This window comes from Tachyglossus aculeatus, chromosome 12 (genome assembly GCF_015852505.1).
Source record: "Tachyglossus aculeatus isolate mTacAcu1 chromosome 12, mTacAcu1.pri, whole genome shotgun sequence".
Classification (NCBI taxonomy): Eukaryota; Metazoa; Chordata; class Mammalia; order Monotremata; family Tachyglossidae; genus Tachyglossus; species Tachyglossus aculeatus.
The window spans coordinates 16,104,574-16,130,655 of record NC_052077.1 but is presented as its reverse complement, the minus strand read 5'-3'; the positions used below and the strand labels follow the sequence as shown (position 1 = coordinate 16,130,655).

The 26,082-nt window shown below is 41.0% G+C and overlaps 1 protein-coding gene and 1 non-coding gene across 3 annotated transcripts in view; both read left to right on the top strand.

Moving 5' to 3' along the window:
• The window catches only part of INPP4B (inositol polyphosphate-4-phosphatase type II B), a 514,133-nt gene that overhangs the window by 461,603 nt on the left and 26,448 nt on the right, over positions 1-26,082 (top strand). For both annotated transcript variants that reach the window (XM_038755090.1, XM_038755091.1), the window contains 2 exons: positions 7,104-7,216; positions 11,264-11,418. In XM_038755090.1, coding sequence (XP_038611018.1) covers positions 7,104-7,216; positions 11,264-11,418 — 268 coding nt within the window. The remainder of the gene's footprint in view (positions 1-7,103; positions 7,217-11,263; positions 11,419-26,082) is intronic.
• LOC119935998 lies at positions 1,536-1,660 on the top strand. The gene has a single exon (XR_005453593.1). It is a non-coding gene; the product is annotated as a U6atac minor spliceosomal RNA (small nuclear RNA).

The window sequence follows — 26,082 nt, the reverse complement described above, 5'->3', positions numbered from 1 at the left end:
ACAGTTTTGAACATTGCAAGAAGAAATGGGATTTTTTTTGACTCTTTGATTCTGTGACTTGATAATCTTTTATCTACCCCAGCACTTAGTACATTGTATGTGTTTAACAAAACAAGTTGACTATTTGATTCTGCTCTGTGACATTAATCATTCAAATCAATTTATAATGATTTTCAGATTATAGAGGCAAATCTTGCCTTCAACTTGTAAACAGTTGGAAGCAAAGCAGTCTTTACTAAATAACCTAGTGAGTTCTTATTTTGGCTATTGCTGTTACAACATCTTTCAAATCCCAGTAATGTGATATTTCAAAGATCAGTACTCCTTCTTGAGTCCATGCCTTTATGCCCTTAATAAATGATTAAGTAGGTACATGGCAAAATGCAAGAATTGGATAAGCAGTGTGTTCCTGGAAAATAGTTTTTTTTTTATGGTGTTTGTTAAGCACTTACTCTGTGCAAAGCACTGTTCTAAGCGCTGGGGGGGATACAAGGTGATCAGTTTATCCCACATGGGGCTCAGAGTCTTAATCCCCATTTTACAGATGAGGGAACTGAGGCACAGAGAAGTTAAGTGACTTGCCCAAAGTCACACAGCTGACAATTGGCAGAGCCGGGATTTGAACTCATGACCTCTGACTCCAAAGCCCGTGCTCTTTCCACTGAGCCATGTTGCTTCTCAGTTGATGTCAGGCAGCAGATGTCTTCTGTCAAGATCATGAAGTCAATGATTTTTTGAAAAAAAATTGATTGTAAGAAAAATCTGAAGGACATCAGGAAGGTAGTTAATTGGGTGGGAAGAAAAAAATGCAATGACTTTTTTGGAACTTGCCTAATTATTTTTGCTTAATTGTCTTTACTTTCAATCTCATATTTCTAATTTGGGGTTTCTCACATATTTGAGTTATTCACCCAGTATTCCCTTTTCTCATTTCTCTCTTCACATATACTAAGTGGCCTCTTGTATTTTGATGACAGTCAACTCTTGAGTCAGTGACTTGTCACTAACCATCCTTTCCTGATCAGCACGATTATGGATTCATCTCCCATTGTTTCACCCAGCATGCCTTCTCTTGGGACAGAGCGTGGTCCTCAAGCCCACTGCATATTGGCCACTTATCCTAAGTGTCCTTGCCTCTGAACCCTCTCTCTCCTAGTCCAACACTTCAGGAAAAATTGCAGCAATCTTGCCCATATGAAAAGAATGCCACAGTGATGGATCCGTTTTCATATTGGCTTGACTTTGGCCGCACTGACATTGCCCCACTGCACTTTAGCCTGGTCAAAAGCAGTGGTGGGCACAGGTCATGGGTGACCTGAATGCCAATGAGTCAGCAGCACTCTTTGGGAGCAGTCTAGATATCTGGGCGGTCCTATAAAATGATGAACCTCTCATCCTGATTGGGGATAGGAACTAGAAAAGGTGGCCCTAAAAATGAGCTGCCTAACTCTAACCTGATCTAGTTTTACTACGGGAACACAGTTGGGGAGCCTTAACCAGGGATGCAAACACAGACAAAAACTTAGCAAATATAAGTGTTGTATGGAAGGAGAGAAGATTAGCACTCCCCTTGAGGAGGATGGAAGAGGTCCTAGTGGCCTTTACAACACATATATGGTTAAGGCATTGCCACGTACGTCGTGGCATCTAACCAAGTTCCAGCACTTAGAACAGTGCTTGGCAAATAGTAAGTGCTTCATCAATCAATCAGTCAATTGTATTTATTGAGCGCTTACTGTGTGCAGAGCACTGTACTAAGCGCTTGGGAAGTACAAGTTGGCAACATATAGAGACAGTCCCTACCCAACAGTGGGCTCACAGTCTAGAAGGGGGAGACAGAATGGCTTAACAAATGCCATTATTATTATTATTATCATCATCATTATAAAGAAAATAACAATCACATCATGGAACATCTCCTCACGTAGATTGTGAGCCCCATGTGGGACAGAGAAAGTGTCCAACTTGATGAACTTGGATCTACCCCAGTGCATAACAAATACCATTGAAAAACAGTTGTTCCCTAAGAACAATACGCTCATCATTGGCTTCAGATAAATCCTTGGTGTGCTAATAAGCTTTTCTATAAAGGGTTTCTTTCTGTTTTTGAACCTATCTCCTGGTATCCTGATCTGCTCTAGGAGAACAAACCCTCTGTTGTCACTCCTCAGGCTAGTTGGTCTGAGTCAGGGGACTCCTAACAGTGCACTGATAGGGGAGAGATTGTATCCAGGAGAATGAGTGTCATTAAGGGTGAATCTTTGATCCACTTGTGCACCTGTCACTGTTGGACTTTCCTCTGGGATTTTCTTGGCTTGTCAAGGGTTCGGTTGCCTGACGAGCCTCAGGTTCCGAACCCTTACCCCTCCCAAGGATTTTCCTTTCCTTAGGGGATGGGGCAAGTCGTAGGGGTGGCCACAGAGCCCCACTTTTGAGTAAGCCCACTTTGGTCACTCACACCTTCACTCGACTGAAGGAATCATAGTGTTCTGTACCCCCGCATTGGCTAGTGGGTCAAGAGGTAGTCCCCTGAGGCTGAGGGCTTTGGCTCGGAAAGATTGTAAATCTCACCCTCTCTCCCTCCTAGGTAATGTATTCCTCCTGAAATCAGATCCCACTCTGCTCCTTTAACCTAAGGAGGATAGTAAAAAGTACTAAGAAAGTAAAGTTTCATAAGTAAAGATTCATAAGTAAATAACAGGCAAAACCAAAACCTTACCAAAACCGCTTGGTACTAGAAAACCAAGACTTCTCACCAGCCAACAAGTGTATCCTTTTACCTTCCTAAGAGGTCTGTGGCCCCTGACCCATTCAGTCTGAAGCTCTCAGATCCTCTCCAGCAAACTTCTGTTCTCTTCATCCCTCAGCAAGCATGAGAGAGGGTCAATCACATATCCACTTCAATCACATATCCATAACCTTCCTTCAAAGATCTCATCTTCCTGTCTTTCCCTTTATCCCTCTTTTTCATAAGCCACACCACTTTTCTAGAGCCCTAAAGTGATCAGTTTTCCCTAGTTATATGTGGGATTCTAAAAATGAGCAATTAACTTACCTTGCTAAATTCTAAGGGGAGTTGGAGATATTTTTTAATGAAATGATTTCTCCTATGTAATTTACCTCCTCCTAATTGTACAAATGTTTGTTGTGCAGCTAGATAGATGAGATCTAGGAAACTGAAGCAACACAGGCAGGGTTGGTACACTTCATCATGTGCTACCTTTGACGTTTAGAGTAGTGCCATCAACCCCTACCTCCCCACAGCACATATCCAGTGGCCTGACGGGATCACAGTGTGGTCCTGGAACACAAGTAGATTCTCATCAGTGAAGTAATGTTCATGATATCCCATCTTCACTGGGTTGGAGATGTGAAGAGGATGAACAGCAGCCAGACACCCAAACAGCTGCTCTGTGGGAAGATGAAATAGAGTAACCATGAACAAGGTGAACAGAGGAAATACTTCAAAACCCATTAAGCCAAAGCTTAAATAATGGTGCACAGAAGTGGACAACTGTGAATTGGTCAGCCTGCTCTGTGGTAATGAGACATGGGGCAACTGCCTTGAAACAGAGTATGTGGAAGCTTTTGACACCAAGAAGAAGAAATAAAATCAAGGTCAGGCACTGCGGGTATCAAGTGCAACAGTTCAGCAAGAGGTTATCTTTTCTGGACACAGTGTGTCCAGTCACATCTGCATATAGTGATAATTTTCAGCCTCACCTGCATACAATGATAAACATTTCACTCTCAGTAGTGCTGTCTTCGAATGGAGGAAAAACTTGGTCAACAGTGACACTCCATTCATTGCAATCTCTCTGTTCCTTTTTACCAACTCCTAGTTTATGGAATGAAACCCTTCTTTGAAATCCTTGTCCCCCGAAGGAGTCTTCTTGAAGCTCCATATGACCTTAGCGCCTCTCCTTTCATAGATGTACATAAAGATGATCATTTATCCTTTGCAGGCTTCAGAAAGACCTGTTCAGAAAAGCGGTAGCTAAGCCTATGGTCTTATATGTCAAAATAAATAATTTCTTTGGGTCTTCAGAGTGTACTGTTTCCAGGATGTAGAGCTAGATTCTATGACAATGTTTAGGAATTTTGGAAGCACAATTAATAATTAATAAGTAGTCCTTCAAAATGAAAAAAGCAAATTAATGTATTCTTTGTTCCATTTCTAACCTCCCTTGTGACACCAGGTTTTGTGGCCCCCACTGCCCAATATTTTGAGTCAGGAAACTTTAAAAGCGTTTGGGGCAGATTTCTTTTTATCTATTTTAAAATTACTTTTCAACTTTGTGCCGTGGATGAAGAAAACTACAAAATTCATTTGAGAGGAAAGATGAAAGTGTGTAGATCAAAGGTCTTATTTCTGCTGTGATCAGTCAAGGAGAGTGGAGATCTGAGTTCTCGTAGTCCCTTATTTTTTAATTGTGGATTGGAAAGGCATTCCAAGTAAATTTGGTTTCATGGGGTATTTCTCCCTCTAGTTTTACTGCTTCCAGAATGATGGGAATTTTCCGTGGAAAAACATCACTTGCAGCTATCATTTAATGGCAGACATTGGTTTACTAATCTGTGGGTATAATTATTTCACAGTGAATAAATTCCTTGACCTTTTTCTGCTTGAAGGAGTTCATCTTTGCCTTATTTTTCAGGTCAGAACATCAGTGTACATCTGCTCCCCTGGGGTGGGAGTTTGGGGGCAGTGAGTGAAGGGAGACAGGGTTGGAAAGGAAGGAGGGCAGAGGCAGCAATCTCAGCTCCATTTGCTCATCACCCTCCTGCTGTACTCTTTGTGTGGGAACAGAAAGTGGTCAGAAAGAACTAGGAAGATAGGGAAGGGTGGAGACTAACTACTCTCTGAATCTATAGCAACTAAACAAGTGCAAATAGCTTCAAGTTGTAATGAAGCAAATCTGCTGGATTTAGAACTTGACCCTAACTTGAAGGAGATAGTAGGGAAGTTATGAAACTTTCATCTGTGAGGATCTTAAAAAAAAAAAAAAAGACTTGGATCCAATCAAATGCCCTCTTGAGGTTTCTGTTTAGGCTGTGAATCAGCAAACTGCATTTTCTTTTGACCTGGTGGTCAGATGCTACCTTAGAAGCTTTCTCTTGCAAATGGAAGCAGGGCAGTCTAGCAAAATTTCATCAAGAAACCAGCAAGGAGGGTTGGCTTGTAATATTTCGGGGGGTCCAGAATATTGAAAAACTTGGAGAGGATTAGGTCAGAGTGTGGGAGGAAGAAAGAGAAGGGATCAAAGGAGTCCAGCCAGGTAACCGGAGGTGAATCGTTTTGAAGTAGTTGTGACAACCAGTCAGTTCTTAGCTGTGATGTGTTACCTGTGAATACACCCGGAACACTGATTGTAATAGCTAAACCTTTCATTCATTCATTCTCTCATTTAATCATATTTATTGGGTGCTTACCGTGTGCAGAGCACTGTACTAAGCGCTTGGGAAGTACAAGTTGGCAACATATACAGATGATCCCTACCCAACAGCGGGCTCACAGTCTAGAAGACTCTCGGTGCTGCTATGCAATGCTGATAAAAACACTGGGTGTTACAGCATGCTCCATCTATTTTAACTAATTATTTTTCTTAACTCTGGGAAGCAGGACACAGTTATAACTTCATCTTATAAAAGAGGCAACAGGCATAGAGGCAGTGGATTAGAAGATTAGAGGTCATTTCTCTGGACTCCTTGCCCAGTGCTCCATTACCCTGCATTTGAAAAAAATTCTGCCTAAAAGATGACATCTTTGGAAACCTAGAAGCAGCATGGCTCAATGGAAAGAGCACGAGATTTGGAGTCAGAGGTCGTGGGTTCAAATCTTGGCTCCACCAATTGTCAGCTGTGTGACCTTGGGCAAGTCACTTAAATTCTCTGTGCCTCAGTTACCTCATCTGTAAAATGGGGATTAAGCCTGGGAGCCCCCCGTGGGGCAACCTGATCACCTTGTAACCTCCCCAGTGCTTAGAACAGTGCTTTGCACATAGTAAGTGCTTAATAAATGCCATTATTATTATTATTTTAGCCCAGTCTCCAGAGTCAGTGGAATATGAGTGACATGAAAGTGTCACGTTATGTTGTTTAAACTGGAGAAGCACAATGAATTTTTAGACAGACCCATTCAGCCCATCAGGATGATCTATTCTGAGGCACCTTCTTTCTGAGGAAGAAAGCAGATTCACTTTCCACAAGATAGTCAGCTGACGAACAGTTGATGAACCCATTCCCATCATATCAGTAAAATGAGGTGCTTTTCACAAGTCAGGTTTGGTTTGGTAGAGTGGAGAAACACTCCGGGAATCAGCCTGAAGAGACCTTTCTCCAGTAAAGCCAGTCCCTGGTGGTTCAGAGCAATAATAATAATAATGGCATTTGTTAAGTGCTTACTATATGTGAAGTATATATAGTCCAAGTCCATGCTCTTTCCACTGAGCCATGCTGCTTCTACTAGCCATGCTGCTTCTACTAGACAATTTTCCCAGGTTAATGGGGCAGTCCCATCCCCGACCTCAGGTCACATTTCTTCCCTGACCAGCCTGACTGAGAGTTGACCACCCCATGGTAATCCAGATTGGCAACAGAGATGCTAGATAGGCTAATGCTTAGCCTGGAAACATAGTTTCTGTACTAGTCCCAAGCCAGGAGTGGTGAGTAAATGTCTCTCACCAATATAATAATAATAATGATTATGGTACTTGTTAATTGCTTACTAGGTGCCAAGCACTGTTCCAAGCATTGGGGTAGGTGCAAGTTAAACAGGTTGTCAGTCCTTGCCCCACATGTGGCTCACGCTCTTAAATCTCCATTATACAGATGAGGTAACTGAGGCCCAGAGAAGTTGAGAGACTTGCCCAAGGTCACACAGCCGACACATGGTGGAGCCAGAGTTAGAAGCCAGCACCTTTGGACTCCCAGGACAATACTCCACCCACTAAGCCACGCTACTTCTCTGTATGGCTCCACTTTCTTTAGGCAGAGAAGGGCATGGACAACTAAAGAGACTATTGAAGTCAAACAAATTGCCTTTACTGTGTGAGACCCCAAAGCCAGTTGAATCATTAACGATTTTTTTTTGTTCTTTTCAGGCCTACCCCATTTCCAAGAGCAGAATGACTTAAAAGGATTACTAGAAAATCTCCATCAAAATGTCCAGGCCAAAAAAAGAAAGAATGTCGAGATCATGTGGCTGGCTGCCACGGTAAGTGGTCTTGCATTTCACATCAATTTCTTAATTTTATTGGTCTGTGTTCTTGAAACAGACAGAGGCCCAACAAAATATAGGAATAGGTGTTCTCAACTTTTTTCACTTGGTAATTCTCCAGGTGGCTATCAAACCATATGCGCACACACACACACACATGCACACACATACATACACACACGCAAACACACACAGGCATTCACTTTCTCCCCACCAGATCCTGCTAAAGTAGTGGGAAAGTGGGTAGGTGTAGATATCAAGAGTGGCCCAAAACAGTAAATCTGGGTGCAGAAAGCCACTGAAGATGCTGCTTACAGAGTCAAAAGAGGAGAAAGAAGGGGACCCGAGAGTTGGGCTGGTTCAAATCCTCAGACTTATACACACCCACTGCCTTCACTTCCTCTCCTTCAACCTCCTTCTGTCAATCAACCAGTCAATTATATTTATTGAACACTCCAATTCACTGTTCATCAGATTAACAGTTGAAGATGGCAGTCAGGGATGACAGAAGAGTGGGTGCACGTATTTTATAAAGGGAGGACAGTCAGAGGCACAGGTGGAGGGGTTAAATTTGGAAAGTAATAATAATCATGGTATTTAAGTGCTTACTCTGTGCCAGACACTGTTCTAAGCGCTGGGCAGGATACAAGCAAATTGTGTTGGGCACAGTCCCTACCCCAGGTGGGGCTCACAGTCTCAATCCCCATTTAAAGAGGAGGTAACTGAGACCCAGAGAAGTGAAGTGACTTGCCCAAGGTCACACAGCAGATAAGTAGGAAGGCGAGCTCTTGAGAGGTGTCTGAGACAGATCCAAGTGTGGATGGGTAGGAGGAAGTTGGAGAGATGGGAGACTTTGAGTAGTTCACCCTGGAAATGTGACCATAAGCTCACCGTGGGCAAGGAATGTATCTACTGACTCTGTTGTGCTGTACTGTGCCAAAGTGCTTAGTACAGTGCTCTGCACACAATACATGCCTAATAAATGCTGCTGATTGATTGTTGGTTGATTGACATTTTCAAATTTGTCAACCAATTTGTTTTCCTCCACAAGATTTCCTGGATTTATCTGTTTCTCACCATCCAAATGGCCAGTTACTCATTGTTTAGAACTGTAAAACTTGTTTAAGTTGTGGCCCTTATCTAAAATGCCCAGAGCTTGTGAAGAAAATGTGAACATTGCTACAACCCTCTGTGACTCTAGAAAAGGGAGTAGGGGACAAGGCAGGTGATGGCATAAGTTTGATAATTAGGGTGTACATAAGTATTGATAAATATTTCTATTCCTCCTAAGTGTCCCCACCACATGAAGAACAAACATCAGCTCATCGTCTGCTCTTTGTTTGCTTGGGGCCCTTCAGTTCTTGCCATCTCTTGGCTTCCTGTGAAAGTCTCCGTTTTTGCTCTGGTTGTCCCAAGTAGTACTTTTAATAATAATGGTGGTATTTGTTAAGCACTTACTATGTGCCAAACACTGTTCTAGGCACTGGGGTAGACACAAGGTAATCAGGTTGTCCCACGTGGGACTCACAGTCTTCATCCCCATTTGACATATGAGGTAACTGAGGCATAGAAAAGTTAAGTGTCTTGCCCAAAGCCACACAACTGACAAGTGGCAGAGCCAGGATTAGAACTCATGACTTCTGACTCCCAAGCCCATGCTCTTTCCACTAAGCCAAGCTGCTTCTCTGGATGTTTTTCATCCAACTGTATAAAAAAATAATCTGGTCCTCCAAAAGGCCATCTTCCAACAGTGGCAATGCCCATCTCCCCTCCAATGATGTTCAAACCCCCTCCATGACTTCTTCCAGCAGGCAGATTGCACAACCTTTGGCAAATTATCCCACAACCCCTACTGAAGTTTCCTTATGAGCAAATCCACGAACGTGTTTCCGACTTATTTCCCTGGGATGCTGAGGGAATAATCCCCAACAGTAAGGCCCTTTTGAAAATGAAAGATGGGCATATTTAAAACAGACTCCACGCTCCGCAGTGTGGTGTGAACCCAATTCAAGTCAGGGTTGTTTAGTGCCATTACTGTTTGAAGCCTCCCTATCTTCACATCATATCCAATTTCCTTCCCTGCAGGAGAGAAATATCCCTGCCCTCTCACCTTCTGGTCAGGTTCCACCACCCCTAGATTAGACTGTACATCACGGTGCCCTGGTTTATTCGACGCTCCAGAACTCCCTTTAAGCATCTTATTATTGATGACCCATAGCTTGCTTCCCTAGAGAGTTTAAAGTGAATCCCATTTTGTGGTTAGATATACAGTATTGCTAATGCAATTTGAAGTTCAAGTTAATGAATCTTCGAGCCTACACTATTGAGCTCTATGTCAAAAGCACGGAAACTTGGTCGGAAGAGTCCAGCATAGGTACTCAGTAAAATAATTTAGAAAGAACACACTGTGGGCAGGGAATGTGTCTGTTTATGGTTATATTGTACTCTTCCAAGTGCTTAGTACAGTGCTCTGCACACAGTAAGCGCTCAATAAATACAGTTGAGTGAAAAAGAAGCAGGCTTACTCTCCTCGTGTGCCTTCCTCCACTTCTTGGAGGAATTACATTAAAAGGAACAATGGTTTCTAGTTCTACTAGATACACCACTGAGCTGGGGCTATTTTAACATTATGCTGCATTGAATATAGTTTTTTAAATTGGTTTCTCCCTAGAATTCTTTTTATTTTGAAGAGAGTCTCTCAAGATGTAAAGTGTCACTGAATCTTGGTAAGGTAGACCAGGGTTGTTTTTCCTTTTAAGACTGTAACACAGTAGCTCATTTGTATTGAAATTGAAAATAGTGTAGGAAAACACCACCACCACTCGTCCCACTCCCTGCCCCTCCACATATACACTAGGATCCTGGCCATCAGAGTTCTCCAGTCCCTAAAGAATGGTCAAGAGAGGGAAGATTTATTCTTCTAGAATGACCCAGAAACATAATAACAGTTCCTGACAATAACCAAGCATTTTTATTTCCAAAGAACTGCTTCATTTTCTCCTTGGCCTTCCTGTTTATGGGTCAGGCCAAGGGATTTTCCTCCCCCTTCTTTCTGACAGGTGTCTGAAGCTCAGGGGAGTTAAGTTGCAGGCTCCTGCCCAAGCCTCACAGATTTTCAGGGATGGATCCAGAACTAGAATCTGTATCTCCTGACCTTCTGCTAATTTCTCCCCATTAGCTCATGCTGCCCAAACCTTTACCCAGGAACCAACTCTAATAACGCAGCCTCATGATGGTTAGTTATTGGCTCTCCTGCTCATGTATTAGTAATCTATCACAACTCATTGTGGTCAGGGAAAGTGTCTTCCAACTCTGTTTTATTGTTGTACTCTACTCTCCCAAGTGCTTAGTATGGTTCTCTGCACAGAGCAAGTGCTCAGTAAATATGATTGATGGATTGATTGATTGCTAATATCCGTCCTTCCTAAGAGCTTAAAAAAGAGTTGTACTGGAGGAGCTTGGGCGAGATGCAGCAGAGGCCAGGGAAAGAGCTGGTGATGGGAAACCATGGGAAAGCCAGTGGAGCCAGGCTCCTCATGGCCGGTGTCTCATTGACCATCTTACCTCTACTCCCCTTGTCTCCGTCTCTCTGGATCCCAACCCTATATGACTCTTCTCTGATCCCCACCCCTGCCCCCAACCATTGCAGTGGCTTCCCGCCATATGACAAAGTCATCATAATCTTCAAAAGCAGCTAGAGATTCATGTACAAGCACACCATTGTCATCGTCAACATCATCAGTATTTATTGAGCCATTATTTATGGACCAAATTTTTGCATTTATTGGATTGTGAACTTATACCAGGAGGAAGAGAATATAATTTAACCGCTGACTAGATCCATTATTTGCTGCACAGAGTCATGTCCTTGGGCTTGTGTTAGAACTAAAAGTCTCGTGGGCTTGATAGATTAAAGCTTCGTTCAGTTCAACCCCAAAAGTAGGTATTTCTGCAGACTGCATTTGCTCCAATGTTCAAGCCCTTTGGTTTGCAGACAAGTGACCCTGACAACAGAAAAATAGTTCTTGTCCATGTGTATTGTAGATCTGTCGCAAGCTGAATGGAATTCGTTTTACCTGTTGCAAAAGTGCCAAAGACAGAACATCCATGTCAGTGACGCTTGAACAGTGCTCGATCTTGAGAGATGAGCATCAGCTGCACAAGGACTTCTTTATCCGGGCACTGGATTGTATGAGAAGGTATCATCTATGTGTTTGTTGTCGTTTTTCCTTTGTTTCAAATGCATGGGATACTTGTGACAGGAAAAGCCAAACCATTTCAGGAATTCCTCTTGAGTACAGTAGTTGCTAGGAGAAAATCTGGCCCTGATTTGTTTTTGTTGCTGTTGCTAGCTTCATTTCTATTCCTATTAAGGGGAGGTGTCTTTCAGATTTGATGCAATCAAACATGTGCTTTAAAAGTTGAAAAGTATAAGCACCGGGCATGTAGGTGGTTTTGAATACCCAGAGTGAATTCATTTCTTCCAATTGGTAACTGTTAGGTGATTATACAATCTGCTGAAACATATTAGTAACCATAACCACATTTCTTAAAGCACTTGCACATAGCCAATCTTCAAAGACATGACATTTCAGAAATTTACAGAATTAGTAGGGTGACTTTGTAGTTACAGTTTAAACAGTATGCCTAAAACCATGCTTCTGGATTCATTTCCACAGTAATTGAATCTAGAGTCTAAGCAATACTGAAAAAAAGAAGAAACTTATTCACTGTGTCTGTTGGAAAGGACACACGTTAATTAAAAAGGAAAACATAATTGTCTATTTGCCCCAAAGAGTGACTCAGAAGAGCATTTTGTAGGACTGGGAAATAATATCAGTTTCCAGCCTGCTAATATCATGTGATGCAGTATAAAGTACAGTTTCTTTACTGACATTTCATTACCTTCCAGAGTTCTTTTAAACTACAATGGGTGACACTTGCATGTGCTATTTTTATACTTGCATGTTTTCCAACTAATGAGAATTCCTGAAGTTCTCTACATCTTGACATTTCATTTCTTCTGGCATTTTCATTCTTTGGTTTGTTTCTTTGTGAGTTTTTGATAAATGGGTGTGTAGTCTTAGAGGCCTGACATGAACATCTCAGCAATAAAAAACAGAATCTATTTCTGTAAAGCACATTTATTTGAACATTAACTCAGCAGCAGAAAGGGGAAACTTCAGCATCTCAGTTTGAAATGGTAGAAAGCTCATGAAAAGAAAAATTCCATAAGCATGACACTCCTATCTGATGAAAACGATGCTAAAATATTTTGGCCAGACCAACCCGACCAATGTCCTGGAAGTTGTTTACCAATCGTAAATTATCTGGAAGGTGAGATGATCTGCATTTTCAGGTAGAGTAGTAGCTTGAACATCCAGAGATCAGTAAGGTACATAAGGTTAGAAATGTCTAGATATTTTAAAAAGGTATTTCCTATCCGAGATGGTGATTTATTTTTGCCTAACATTGACGAGTCCAAAACTAGATAGATTCAATTTGAGCAGTAGAAAGCTAATCTAAAACAAGAGGGACTTCAGAGAAAATTCACATAGATGATGTATGAGGATAGGGGAAGGAATTTACTTTGTTGATCAGGTCTGCCCAGCCTGACATGTGCAGTGGTTAAATTTAAACTCTCTTCCTTTTCCCTTGCCTCTCTGGTAGTTTTCTTTAGCTAAAGGATTAAATCTCATTTCACTTCCCCTCCGGGAAGCAAAAATGAACTGGTCACAATTGCAGCGAGAGTAGGAAGATTGAGAATCTGCTGCTTTGTTTAACTTGCAGCACAGAATGCGAGAAACTGAAAATTGACATGAGGGCTTAATCCCTCACCTTCCCACCTCGAAAATGCAGGCATGATTTTGTATCTGTGCACATCTGTGAGTAACAAGGGCTAAACTTATTTTGTACTGTAACTTCACTTATAATGTGCATCTCCCAAAATGAACTTGTGGGGGCTTTATTAGAATTTACCTTACAATACAACTGTTAACTAGATTTAGACTTTAGCTTCCTTTTTGTTGTACGCCCTTCTTGCATATGAGGCAGGGCTTCCAAATGTGATTGTTTTCTCTCTCTGAAATATTGTGGATATTAAACATGTGAATTGATTATGATCATTAGAATCTGAACTTACCTCTTCAGAGGTAAGAGAGCAAAGGTAAAAAGAAATCACTTTAATAAGAGTCAGTAGTACAAATGGGTGAACAATAAGAATCCTCTGAAGTCCTCACTGACCATTGGACTTTAATTTTTAGTGAGGTTTTGAAAATAAATGGACTCAAAATTCTTTTTATAAGAATCATCATTTTCAACATTGGACTCCTCTTTGTTTATGGGTCTGATCAGAACCAACTAATCATTTGGGCCTGGGAGTTAGAAGGACCTGGGTTCTAGTACTGGCTCTTCCATTTGTTTGCTGTGTGACCTCAGGCAAATCACTTAACTTCTCGGTGCCTCAGTTATGTCATCTGTAAAATCTGGATTAAAACTGTGAGCCCCATGTGGGATGGGGACTGTATCCAACCTGATTAGCTTATATCTACACCAGCGCTTATACAGTGCCTGCACAAAATAAGCACTTAAGAAATACCATAAAAAACTGCGCTGAAACAATGATAGAATAGTCTAATTTTGAGAGCAGGAAATGAGACATTCATTGAGAGAAAGCTTATCCTATTGAGGGGATTCCAAGGTCCTGAAAGATGAATCCCACCAACACCCAATCATTTTGCCTTTCAGTTAATATTGAGGGATTTGGATTGTGACATGAGTGTGTCCAACCCTTCCTTCAAGATAGTATCTGGTGTAAAGCTTTCCTAGGCTGTGTCTTGCTACATTTTCTGTCTCCTAGCATCCACAACCAAAGCTCATACAACGGTAGCAGAATCTAAGGAAAGCTCTTAGCTTTAAGAGAAAGAGCTTTGGCAGCATCAATGTGAGTCTCTCCTTTTTTGTAGCCTGAACTGGGATTTCCATTACCAGATTGGCTACACCTCATGAAACTGCTAAAATCCATATCATCCTGTGGTACTTTTGCCTTGATTTGCAGAGAATATTTTCAAGAGCCTAACAAATTATATTAGGCAAAGACAAAAGATGGATTTGAATAAACATAATTCCATGAATTGTTCTGTCTTCAGGCACTCACAACAAGAAATGTATTGCATTGTGAATGTTAATCGAATCTGTAAAAAGTAAGTGGAGATAGGAGCAACAGTTAGTTGCTCTGCTTTCCTTAATAGGAAGTAACTTTGGGATCTTGGGATGTTGAAATATGAGTCATCTTCACCTGATGACCTTTCTTTGGTTGTTATTAACTGTGCTGCAGTTTTTGGCCTATCCTCCCAACCACTAATAGCTTTTGTGGTTTAGTTTACTGATAATCTGCTGGAAAGAAGAATTAGGATGTGGAATGGTATACCAAATATTTATCACTCCTAAAATCCAGAGTTTAGGTGACTATTTTTTTCTAGCTATCTTTGTTACCCATGAAGTATGCAGTGAATGTGCTGGAGACAATATTGCCCTATGTTTTCAGTTACGAATTCAAAAACGCAGTGTTTAATTTTCTTGCTGACACGCATATTACTGCATTGTTGTATTTGAAATCTTTATACATTGAAGAGTTCTTGTAAATGTAATGAATTTTTCTGATCAGATTCCATAATTTATGGAGTCTGTTCTTCCTTAGAACAATACATGTATTTATGTGAGGAAGAATTCCTGGTTTATTCATTTTCTGTCAAGCAGTCTTCCATACCATTTGCCACTGGAATGGGAAGGTTTCTTTCTTATTTCCCTGGTCTTTCTTCATCCTACTACTTCAACATATATTTGCTTTACTTTTCTGGCCTTTCTTGTGAGGCTCTCTGTCCCAGAATCGTCGTGACTGAACGAGGCTCGGCCAGGCTGTCGTTCTCCATGGGAAACTCCACCAAACACTTTCAAGACTAAAAATTTTAATAAGAAATGGCTGGGGGAGCCCACTGGTTATTTTAGGGTTCTAGTTGATACTGTTATGTTTTGATTTTCCCTGGAGCTCAATCTCTTAGGGAGTCTCCTGGTGTTTGGGAGGTAAAAAAGAACCCATCTTAAAATAATCAAAGCAATTCAATGCATTTCCCATTTGTTCTTCAAGGTCTTCTGCTGACTGTCCTATCGCTACTATTTGGGGGTTAAGACTATGAGCCCCCCATGGGACAACCTGATCACCTTGTAACCTCCCCAGCACTTAGAACAGTGCTTTGCACATAGGAAGTGCTTAATAAATGCCGTCATTAAATTAAATTAATTAAATCAGGGAAGAACTACTGTCCATTTGCATTATCTGCCTTGTCACAATGTTTAAAAGGGAGCACCAAACAAAGTGGACAGGGCTAATTGATGCCAGGTGAGGCTGTCCTTTTTTCTTCCACTGAGCAAGGAACAATGTGTAGTCAATCTCATTAACCAGAACCTCCGAGTCATCCTCTAGTGACTTTATGTTGGTCCTGGTCCCAGTGCCCAGCATAGGAACCCAGTGGGCATCCAAGGCATTTAGCAACTGACTGAATGGTCCAACTTAAGACAGCAGCAGGGATTTAGGTTAATCATAAAAGATGGGGTTGGTCTAAGAGCAGTGAAGTACAGATATGAGTTAGGGATTGAGATATATGTGGTTCAGTGTGAAGGGGTTCGGGAATACAGAGGGGCACAGATTGGTGCTTATACCGACTACTGCTTTGCTGTCAGTGGGATAGAAAGTATCTGGAGAAAGATTTTGTTGGCAGATGAAACTGAAAGAGCTCTTACTACAAGAAGCATATTCAGTGAAGAAATCTGGCATCGTAGCATGAGGCGAACTCCCCTTTCTAGACTGTGAGCCCGTTGTTGGGTAGGGACCGTCTCTATATGTTGCCGATTTGTACTTCCCAAGTGCTTAGTATAGTGCTCTGCACACAGTAAGCATTAAATAAGTACGATTGAATGAATGAATCACTATAAGCTCGTTGTGAGCAAGGACCGTGTCTACCAACTCTGTTGTATTGTACCCTCCCAAGCACTTAATACAGAGCTTTGCACCTAGTAAGTGCTCAATAAATGCCATTGACTCATTGACTATCACACAGGGATTCAAAGAATCTTGTTAAGTTTTTCTGGAGGAATTGGTGAGGTCCTCGGTGACAAGCTTCCTACACATGCACAGAACAGTGCCAGCGCTTAGAAAAGTGCTTTGCACATAGTAAGTGCTTAATAAATGCCATCATTATTATTATTATTATGCTCTTAATAAATTCCATTATTACTGAAGACAGGGATTGTATCTTTTACTTCTCTTCCAAATAAGAAATAAAGTACTTTGCACACAGTAGATGGTCAGTTAAGTACTACTGCTTGATTGACCTTCATTAATTTCTTGCCACCATAAGGCCCTTGAAATTCTGTATTTAATCAGAGGCCATCATAAATTTATCTTTTCTGGGTTGAACAACCCCAGTTTAATATTTTAAAAGGCATCTAGTCTCTCCATTTGACTATTAATCTGAATAAATTAATCTAATTGCATACTAAAAAGACAGATATTTGTTTCTAAATATATAGTTCAGCATTTTTTCTAATTGAGGAAAACACATTTGAACTCATTGTGGGCCATTAAAACACAGCAGTGCGGTATATGTAACATCTTTGATTCAGCTTTTATTCCTTTAACTTAGCTCTCTAACAACAACTTAGAAACTTGGGCTTTTTTGTTTCAAAGACATTTTTACTAGATTTTGTGATGAAGATACTTTTTCTAGTGAAGAGTCCAGATAGAGTGAAAGTCATATTATAGTTGTCAGGAGAGATTATTTCTGTCAGAGATAGGGAATAAAGGTCCTTTCCTCTTTATAAGAGTGAACTGATTTCCAGCCATTTCTCTTGAAATGAATGCATTTATTGAAAGCTGTCAGTGACTCTAGTCACTCTGAAGGAAAATGTTCCTTTTTCTTTCCAAAGGAAAAAAGGTGTGAAATATGTATATAGTTCTATATATGTAGAACTATAGACTAAATGGAGTCATTAGAATGTATATATATATGTATATATATATATAGTGTAGTAGTAGTATAGTGCAGTCTTATGTGTATAGATAGTCATTTAAAATGTCTATTCATCATATAACAAAGGTAGTCATGTGATCTAAAAAAAGTCCTACAGTTTCTCACGGTCATAAAATTAAAGCAAGGTCTAGTCACCTGAGGATACCTTTGAAATGTGCCTTGCTGTAGTACAAATTCACAAATATTTCTTACTACTCGGGCTAGAAATTAAAAAACCTTTTCTGAGATGATTCTTTTCCCCTCTAATCATACAAGTGACATGATAAATAGTATTTTACGTAACATATTAATAGTATCCCAAAAGTTGGCATTGCAGGGAATGGAACCAATTTTCCCCACACACTAGTTTAATGAATTGATTAAAAGACCAATAACAGAGCAATCTTGGTTCTGGGCATGAGGTTTCTGGCTGCCTAGTGAATTTGCCTTCCAGAGCTATTGTGTAACGTGGTTGAAGAGTATTGCGAGATAATGGTCTTACAGAATTCAGATAATGGAATAGCTAAATAGAATGCTAAATTCTGGTCAGAATAGGGCTCAAAATACTACTTTGTTCCTCTACCATTCCTATCAGCATATCTCCTTAAACTCAGCCTGTTGTCCTCTTTCAAAGTTTCTACTAGGTTTTGGTTCAATCTCATTTTCACTTTGATGTATCTCAAGTACCTCCTGGTCCATATTTCATCCACTTTCCATTAATTGCTGTGATTTGCCTGGCAGTGCTCCTGGTTGAACTGCCTCATGGTGCTTTCTTCTCTTTGAGATTTACCTGTTTTCTGTTTGTGACTATTAGTGCAAACAGAAAAGTCCTGCCTGGAGCATGCAGAGTGCCCAATCTGGGATATTCAGCCTGGAATATCTTGTAAATATAGGCAAATAATCCTAAATAAAGAATTACTTTGCTGCTTATCAAAAATTAGCAGATAGCCACAGCATCCTCCCGAGTTTGCTGTTGCCTATGGCTGGAAGAATCCAGCTGGGCAACCAAATGCAACTGCCCTGCTGGATGAGAAATCAGCCCGTGTTCAACAAGGCACTTTTCCAGCCACAACTCCTGGCCAGGGAAACAAAACAGCAGAATTAGCATAATTACACCTTTGTTTAGATTGAGTAGATGGTTTCTCCGAGTCTGACTTAGCTGCATGAGAAGCTTGCAGCTCAAGCCATTTTATTCAACAGATGACTGCACACACACTGAATACGAGGATGGCTTTTGGCCATTTTCTTGGCTAAAGGTTTTGTGTCCACTTTAAAGACTTGTTTAGTAAGAACACATGTGTAGCTCTCCATTTATACTGGGTAAATATTTAAAGACTTGAAAAGGTTGAAGTAGGTGTAGGTAATTTTACAAGCTGCCTCAACTGTAAAATAAGGATTAAATACCTGTTCTTCATCCTACTTAGACTCTGAGCCTGGTGAGGGACAGGAACCGTGTCTGACCTAATTAATGCATACCTACCTCCGTGCTTAGGACAGTGTTTGACCCAGAGTAAGCGCTAAACAAATACCTTAAAAAGCTGCCCTCTTGCTCCATAAGTATATCTCTGACCTTTTAATCAGAAGATGACTGTATTGAAAAGTGAAGATCCTTTCCATGTTGAAAAGATTGATGTGCAATTGATAATCCACTCCCCACTAAGTGTGTGCGTGTGTGTGTGTGTGTGTGTGTGTGTGTGTGTATGCATGCATGTGCATGCATGCACAGAAAGATTGTCCTTGGCTGCACTGATGCCTGCCCTTGTTTTCAAAAGAGTCTTTTGTACCACCTCTCTATTACCAATGTTGTTCTCCATTACTAATTAAATTCTGGTATTTTTTCTTGCCCTTTTGGAGGTAGAGCTCAATGCGGGGTTTGTGCAGTCTTATCCATCGGTGGCTAGAGTGAATACTTCCATATGTGCCTTGGGGGATGTTGAATTTGGTGTAGTCAATAGTCTTAACTCTAGTTTAATGGCAAAGCAGCATGACCTCAGAGTCAGAGGACCTGAGTTCTAATACTGACTCTCCCCCTTGTCTGCTGTGTGCCCTCAAGGAAGTCACTTAACTTCTCTGTGCCTCCTCTTTCCTCATCCATAAAATGGGGATTAAATACCCATTCTCCCCCAACCTAATCCTGTGAGCCCCATGTGGGACAAAGACTATGTCTGGCCTTATTATCTTGTATCTACCACAATGCTTACTGCAGTGCTTGGCACATTGTAAACACTTAACAAATACCACAGTTATTATTACTGTAGTCATAAAAATATTCATTAATTAATTCATTCAATCATATTCATTGAGCGCTGTGTGCAGTGCACTGTACTAAGCACTTGGGAAATACAAATTGGCAACGTATAGAGACGGTCCCTACCCAACAACGGGCTCACAGTCTAGAAGGGGGAGACAAACAACAAAACAAAACATGTGGTCAGGTGTCAAGTCATCAGAATAAATAGAAGTAAAGCTAGAAGCACATCATTGACAAAATAAATAGTAACTATGTACAAGTAACATAGAGTAATGAATCTGTACAAACATGTATACAGGTGCTGTGGGGAGGGGAAGGAGGTAGGGCGGTGGTGGGGTGGGGATGGGGAGAGGAAAAAGGGGAGCTCCAAATTCAATTCAGAGAGCTTGGGAGTCACAAGCTCCTAAGATCTGTTGGTTGTAAAGCCATCATTTTGGGTCATTTGAAAACTCTGAGTTATTTTCAGTGTCCTGAGGTAAGCTAGGTTGGGAGTCTAACTTTAAAAGTTAGGGGGACAGTCAGTCACTCCCGTCAGCCCTCTACCAGTTGACATTTATCAGCAGGAAGAAGAAACAGTGTCATAATGGTGTTAGAGAAGCAGCGTGGCTCAATGGAAAGGGCACAGGCTTTGGAGTCAGAGGTCATGGGTTCAAATCCCGGCTCCACCACTTGTCAGCTGTGTGACTTTGGGCAAGTCACTTAACTTGTCTGAGCCTCAGTTCCCGCATCTGTAAAATGGGGATGAAGACTGTGAGCCCCCTATGGGACAACCTGATCATCTTGTAACCTCCCCAGTGCTTAGAACAGTGCTTTGCACATAGTAAGCGCTTAATAAGTGCCATCATAAAGAACTTCTTCAGCCATTTCTAACTCCAGTGGAAAAAGCACCAGAGAATTGATCATTCCTGATATTCCAAGGATGATTAAGAAGGGTCCCAAGAAGAGGGATTATTGGTTATGGGAAGCAGCATGGCATAGTGGAAAGAGCATGGGCCTGCGAGTCCAAGGACCTTAGTTCTAATCTTGGCTCTGACACTTACCTGCTTTGTGACCTTGGGCAAATCACTAAGCTGCTTTGTGCCTCAGTTTCCTCAAAAGTAAACTGGGCAATCAATACCCATCCTCCCTCCTACATAGACTGTGAGCCTCATGTGGGACAGGGACTGTGCCCAACCTGATTAACTCGTATTTACGCCAGTGCTTAGAACAGCGCTTGACACATCATAAATGCTTAACAAATACCACAGTCATTATTATTCTTTGTTGCAGAGCACAGTAGTACCACTGTAGCCAGTAGGTATAGAAACACCTTCTGAATTTGTATCACACTATTCCCGCACATTGATGCAACTCTAATTTGTAACCTGAACCTAATGCTGGGCCCATAAATCCCTATAACATATGCTTTTGAACCTCAATAGTATTTATTGAATGTTTACTCCATGCAGGGCACTGCACTAAACGCTTGGAAGACTAAAATAGAATTAATAGGTACAGTCCTCATCCTTAAGGAGCTCAAAAATCTACTAGGGGAGAAAGACACTAAACCTAGGCCCTAATGGTCTTAATTAATTTAATTATTGAAGCAGCTTGCTTAGTGGATAGAGCACGGGCCTGGGATATAAAAGGACTTTGGTTCTAATCCTGGCTCTGTCACTTGTCTGCTGTGTGACTTTGGGCAACTCTCTTCATTTCTCTGTGCCTTGGTGACCTCACCTGTAAATTGAGGTTTAAGATTGTGAGCCCCATGTGGGATATGGACTGTGTCCAACCTGATTCATTTGTATCTACCTCAGTGTTTTGGACAGTGCCTGACACTTAGCAAAGACCATTAAAGGGAAGTTTAAGTTTTTGGGCATAGAATCAAGATAATATTGAGGAGATTGGGCAGGCACGAGTATAGACATGATTTAGTGTGTCAAATCATTGGTTCCTCCAGCCCTAGAGTTTGCCAAGGAATACCCCTCAGCCATGGGAGGAGTGCACTATGTCATATATCTATGTGTTTAGAAATAGAGAATTTTATTGTGACAGCCAGTCAGGCCTTCTGTTTTAATTTTTATTAAGCCCAGGGGTGGTTTTGCTCGTTACTTCTGCCTACATTAGAAGTCGTGTGGGAGACTAAGCAATTTCCATTGGTGCCACCTTTCAAAATACAAGCTTGTTAGACAATATTAGACCGGCATTTTCACGGGGAATGGTGTAGAGTGTCTTCAGAGAAGCACATACTTGGTATGATCATTTCAAAAGCACTTGTAAGCCTTCTGATGATAATAAAGTAATTGAAATGGGAAAGTGAATTTGCAATGAACTTTTATATTGCTGTTTGCTGTGAAGGCAAAGGTTATCACTATTAAGCAAAAATGTCATGACCATTCGTTGCATGGACCTTTCCCTAAGCCCTAATTTTATCCTGATAATAAATTGTGCTTTAATGCAGGCAGTTCAGTGGATATGGCTCTTGAGATTATATTTTGATTGTGATGGTGCTGTTTCCATTGAACATTGTAGGAAATATAAAGGAAATTCAGTCATTAATTTAATAGTGCCAGAAAAATTTTCTCAATTTCCACTATGAGGCAAAAGTTTACAGGCAAATTGTAGAAGAAGAATGTATATAATAAACACAGAAACTACCCCCAAAACTGCTGTTCATATTACTTGGATCAATATTTTTACAAGTTATCAAAGGTATAGAAGCTCTGCTACAAGGCTTTTTTGGTTGAAAATTCACTGTACAGAACTCCTTACTCTCAAATCTCAAAGTAGAAACCAAAGACTTTTGTGGATTTGAGCCCTTTGTGTATAAACAGACTGTATTGAGCTTGTTGTTGTCTTTTGTTTGCTGCATATTCATAAAATCAGATCCGGTGTGAAGCTTTGTCTTAAGGTCAGATAACACACCACACCCCCAGGTGATGACAAAGTGGGTTAGGGTTAGGGCGGGTAAGAGAACCTAACTTCAGACAGACTGGATGGGTTCGGATGTGGCCGATAGAAGGAAGAAAGGCCAAAGGAATGGCAGTTCAAGTGGGAAGAAATAGAAATCTAAGGGAGAAAAATATGTGGCAAATCACTTTTCCCTATTCCCTTAACCATTATATTGTTCAAATATTGAATTTAATTTTTATTCAGTATTGTAGTTGTCCTTTCCCTATTACTCAGATTAGGAAATCAAAAACATTTCAATAGTGTACTGTATTAAGGAAATACGTCTACAGTTCAGTATCCATTGTTACTGTCAGCTTTCAAAGACAATATAGTACAGTAGAGGGTTTTTTGGATCTTTGTTTACAATGTGACCTATTTTAATCATCTTTCTCCAAGAGCTACTTGATTAGTAGTACAAGGTGGACCCATTGGCTGGAAATGGGAAGTGTCAGCATTTAGGTGATGTGCAACTAGGCATGTGCCAGCCTTCCTACCTAGAGACATTAGGCTCTGCTTACATTCTGGAAATCTGAAATAGTTACAATCTATCAATCAATCAATCATATTTATTGAGCACTTACTGAGTGCAGAGGACTTGTACTGATTAGGGGAGTACAATAAAACAGAGTTAGTAGACACACCCACTGCCCACAATGAGTTTACAGTCTAGAGGGAGAGATAGACATTAATATCAATGAATTATGGATATGTTCATAACAATAATAATAATAATGGCATTTATTAAGCGCTTACTATGTGCAAAGCACTGTTCTAAGCACTGGGGAAGTTACATGGTGATCAGGTTGTCCCACGGAGGGCTCACAGTCTGAATCCCCATTTTACAGATGAGGTAACTGAGGCCCAGAGAAGTTAAGTGACATGCCCAAAGTCACACAGCTGACAATTGGTGGAGCCAGGATTTGAACCCCTGACCTCTGACTCCAAAGTCCATGCTCTTTCCCCTGAGCCGTGCTGCTTCTCTAAATGTTGTGGGGCTGAAGGTGGGTTGAATAAAAGGGTACAAATCAAAGAGCAAGAACAATACAGACGGAGGAGGAATTGAGGGGTTTTGCTGGGAAAGCCACTTAGAGAAGATGTGTTTTTAATAAGGATTTGAAAGAACGGAGAATGATCATCTGTTGGATATGAAGAGGGAGAGAGTTTCCAAGCTAGAGCCAGGATGTGGGCAAGGAGTCAGCAGTGAGACATGCGAGATTGAAGTACGTTGAGTAAATTGGCATTAGAAGCAGTGTGGCTCAGTGGAAAAAGCCCATGCTTTGGAGTCAGAGGTCATGGGTTCAAATCCCAGCTCCGCCACTTGTCAGCTGTGTGACTTTGGGCAAGTCACTTCACTTCTCTGGGCCTCAGTTACTCCATCTGTAAAATGGGGATTAAGACTGTGAGCCCCCAGTGGGACAACCCAATCACCTTGTAACCACCCCGGTGCTTAGAACAGTGCTTTGCACATAGTAAGCGCTTAACAAACGCCATTATCATCATCATTAGAGGAGCGAAGTCTGTGGGCTGGGTTGTACTACAACCCAGTAGGAAATCAGAGAGGTGAGGTAGGAGGGGCCAAAGTGATTGAGTGCTTTAAATCCTATGACAGGGAGGTTCTGTTTGATGCAGTGGTGGATAGGCAACTGCTGGAGGTTCTTGAGGAGTGGGGAAACATGGACTGAATGGTTTTGTAGAAAAGTGATCTGAGCAGCAGAGTGAAGTATGGCCTGGAGCAGGAAGAGGCAGGGAGATCATCAAGGAAGCTGATGCGGTAATCAAGGTGGGATCCGACAAGTACTTGGATGAACATGATAGCAGGAGAGGAAAGGGTGGATTTTAGCCATATAAAGGTTGAACCGACAGGATTTGGTGGCAGATTGAATATGTGGGTTGCATGCAGTAGGTGTGGAGCCCTGTAATAGACAATAAGAAATACAGAATAGCAAAGTAACACATTTCCTGCCCACAAGCCTCTATATAAGAAGTGGTCCATCTGTTTTCTTTCTTTAAGGTGTTCTGATAATACAACCAGTTGATAAATAGCATGTGAGTTACAGCATTTTTAGTTTGACATAAAATCTTTTTATCAATCTGGGAAATGTGGGATAAAATATGCAAGAATTTGAGAACTTATTAAGTTCTGAACCCATAAGGGGAAAGAAAAGTACAGAACCCCCCGCCCCCCCCCCAAAAAAAACTGCAAGTTTCATCTCCAGTTGTAGCAATCATTTCTTATTATTCACCATCAGTAAAAGTTTTTACTAAAGGCAAATGTTGTTCCCTCCCCAATTACTCATAAAATGATCTTTTTTCTGGAACTCTTCACTTAAAGGTTTTAATGATGATGGCATTTTATTAAGTGCTTACTATGTGCAAAGCACTGTTCTAAGCGCTGGGGAGGTTACACAGTAATCAGGTTGTACCACGGGGGGCTCACAGTCTTAATCCCCATTTTACAGATGAGGTCACTGAGGCACAGGGAAGTTAAATGACTGGCCCAAAGTCTCACAGCTGACAGTTGGCGGAGCTGGGATTTGTACCCCTGACCTCTGACTCCAAAGCCCGGGGTCTTTCCACCAAGCCACGCTGCTTCTCATGGTTGGGTTCAAAATTTCAGGCTCAGTGCTCAAGGTTCCTTTTCTTTTCTGAAGATCATGAATTTCATTTTACTTTTGCTTGATTAAAACCAAAAATCTATTTTGGAATAGTTCATTCTTACTGGCAATGAAAGAGCTAAGAGAAACAAAACCCTCTAGTGTCATCAGTACAAAATAAAAACGTGGAACAACTTGCTTCTTGTATTATTGTATATGGTTGGAAATTGAGAATAAGTGGAATCTAAAGGAGTTTCTTTTGAGATCTCCATGCAAAGCGATTTCAGCTGAGGAATGTTAAGCTCATGATTTAACATTGTTTATTTTAATGAAGTTAGCTTGGCGCTGTCCAGAAAATTACACCACTCCTGTTCGACAAAATCCTATACTTTTTTTGTAATACTCATCGTGTCTGATTTTAGGCACACCATTTCTTCTGACACCCTGTGTACTATATTAAAGTAGGTTTGGGTGGTCAGACAAATGCACTCTAATTTTTTTAATGTTTCAGCCAAAACATGTAATGAAAATGCAAGTTATGGCATAGCCGAGTTTCTGATTTTATTACCATGGCATAGTGGATAAATTATGACCCCAGGAATCAGAAGGCCCTGGGTTCTAATCCCAGCTCCCCCACTTTTTCTGCTGTATGACCTTGGGAAAGTCATGTTTTCATTACTTGTTTTGGATAAAATGATGTAGTGATGTTAGAGAATTAGGGCATATTCTTCTACCACCTGCATCAGTCAGGCCTTTTATCACATGTCAAAATACCAGGTTAACAAGTGAAGGATGGAGAAAATCTTTAGACAAAGCTTTCAATTTTCCTATGCATCCAAGGCTCTTCCTTGATTTCAAGCGAATTTTTAAAAATGCTGAGTTTCATCCCCAAAGAAGTGGCAATAAGAAATGGAAATTTCCCAGTTTCGTGTTCTTTCCATTCCCTTTAGATACGTCTCAGAGGTGACTGGAGGACAGCAGCTTTCTTGCTTTTTCTGGATGTTCCAGTAGCTATATGTA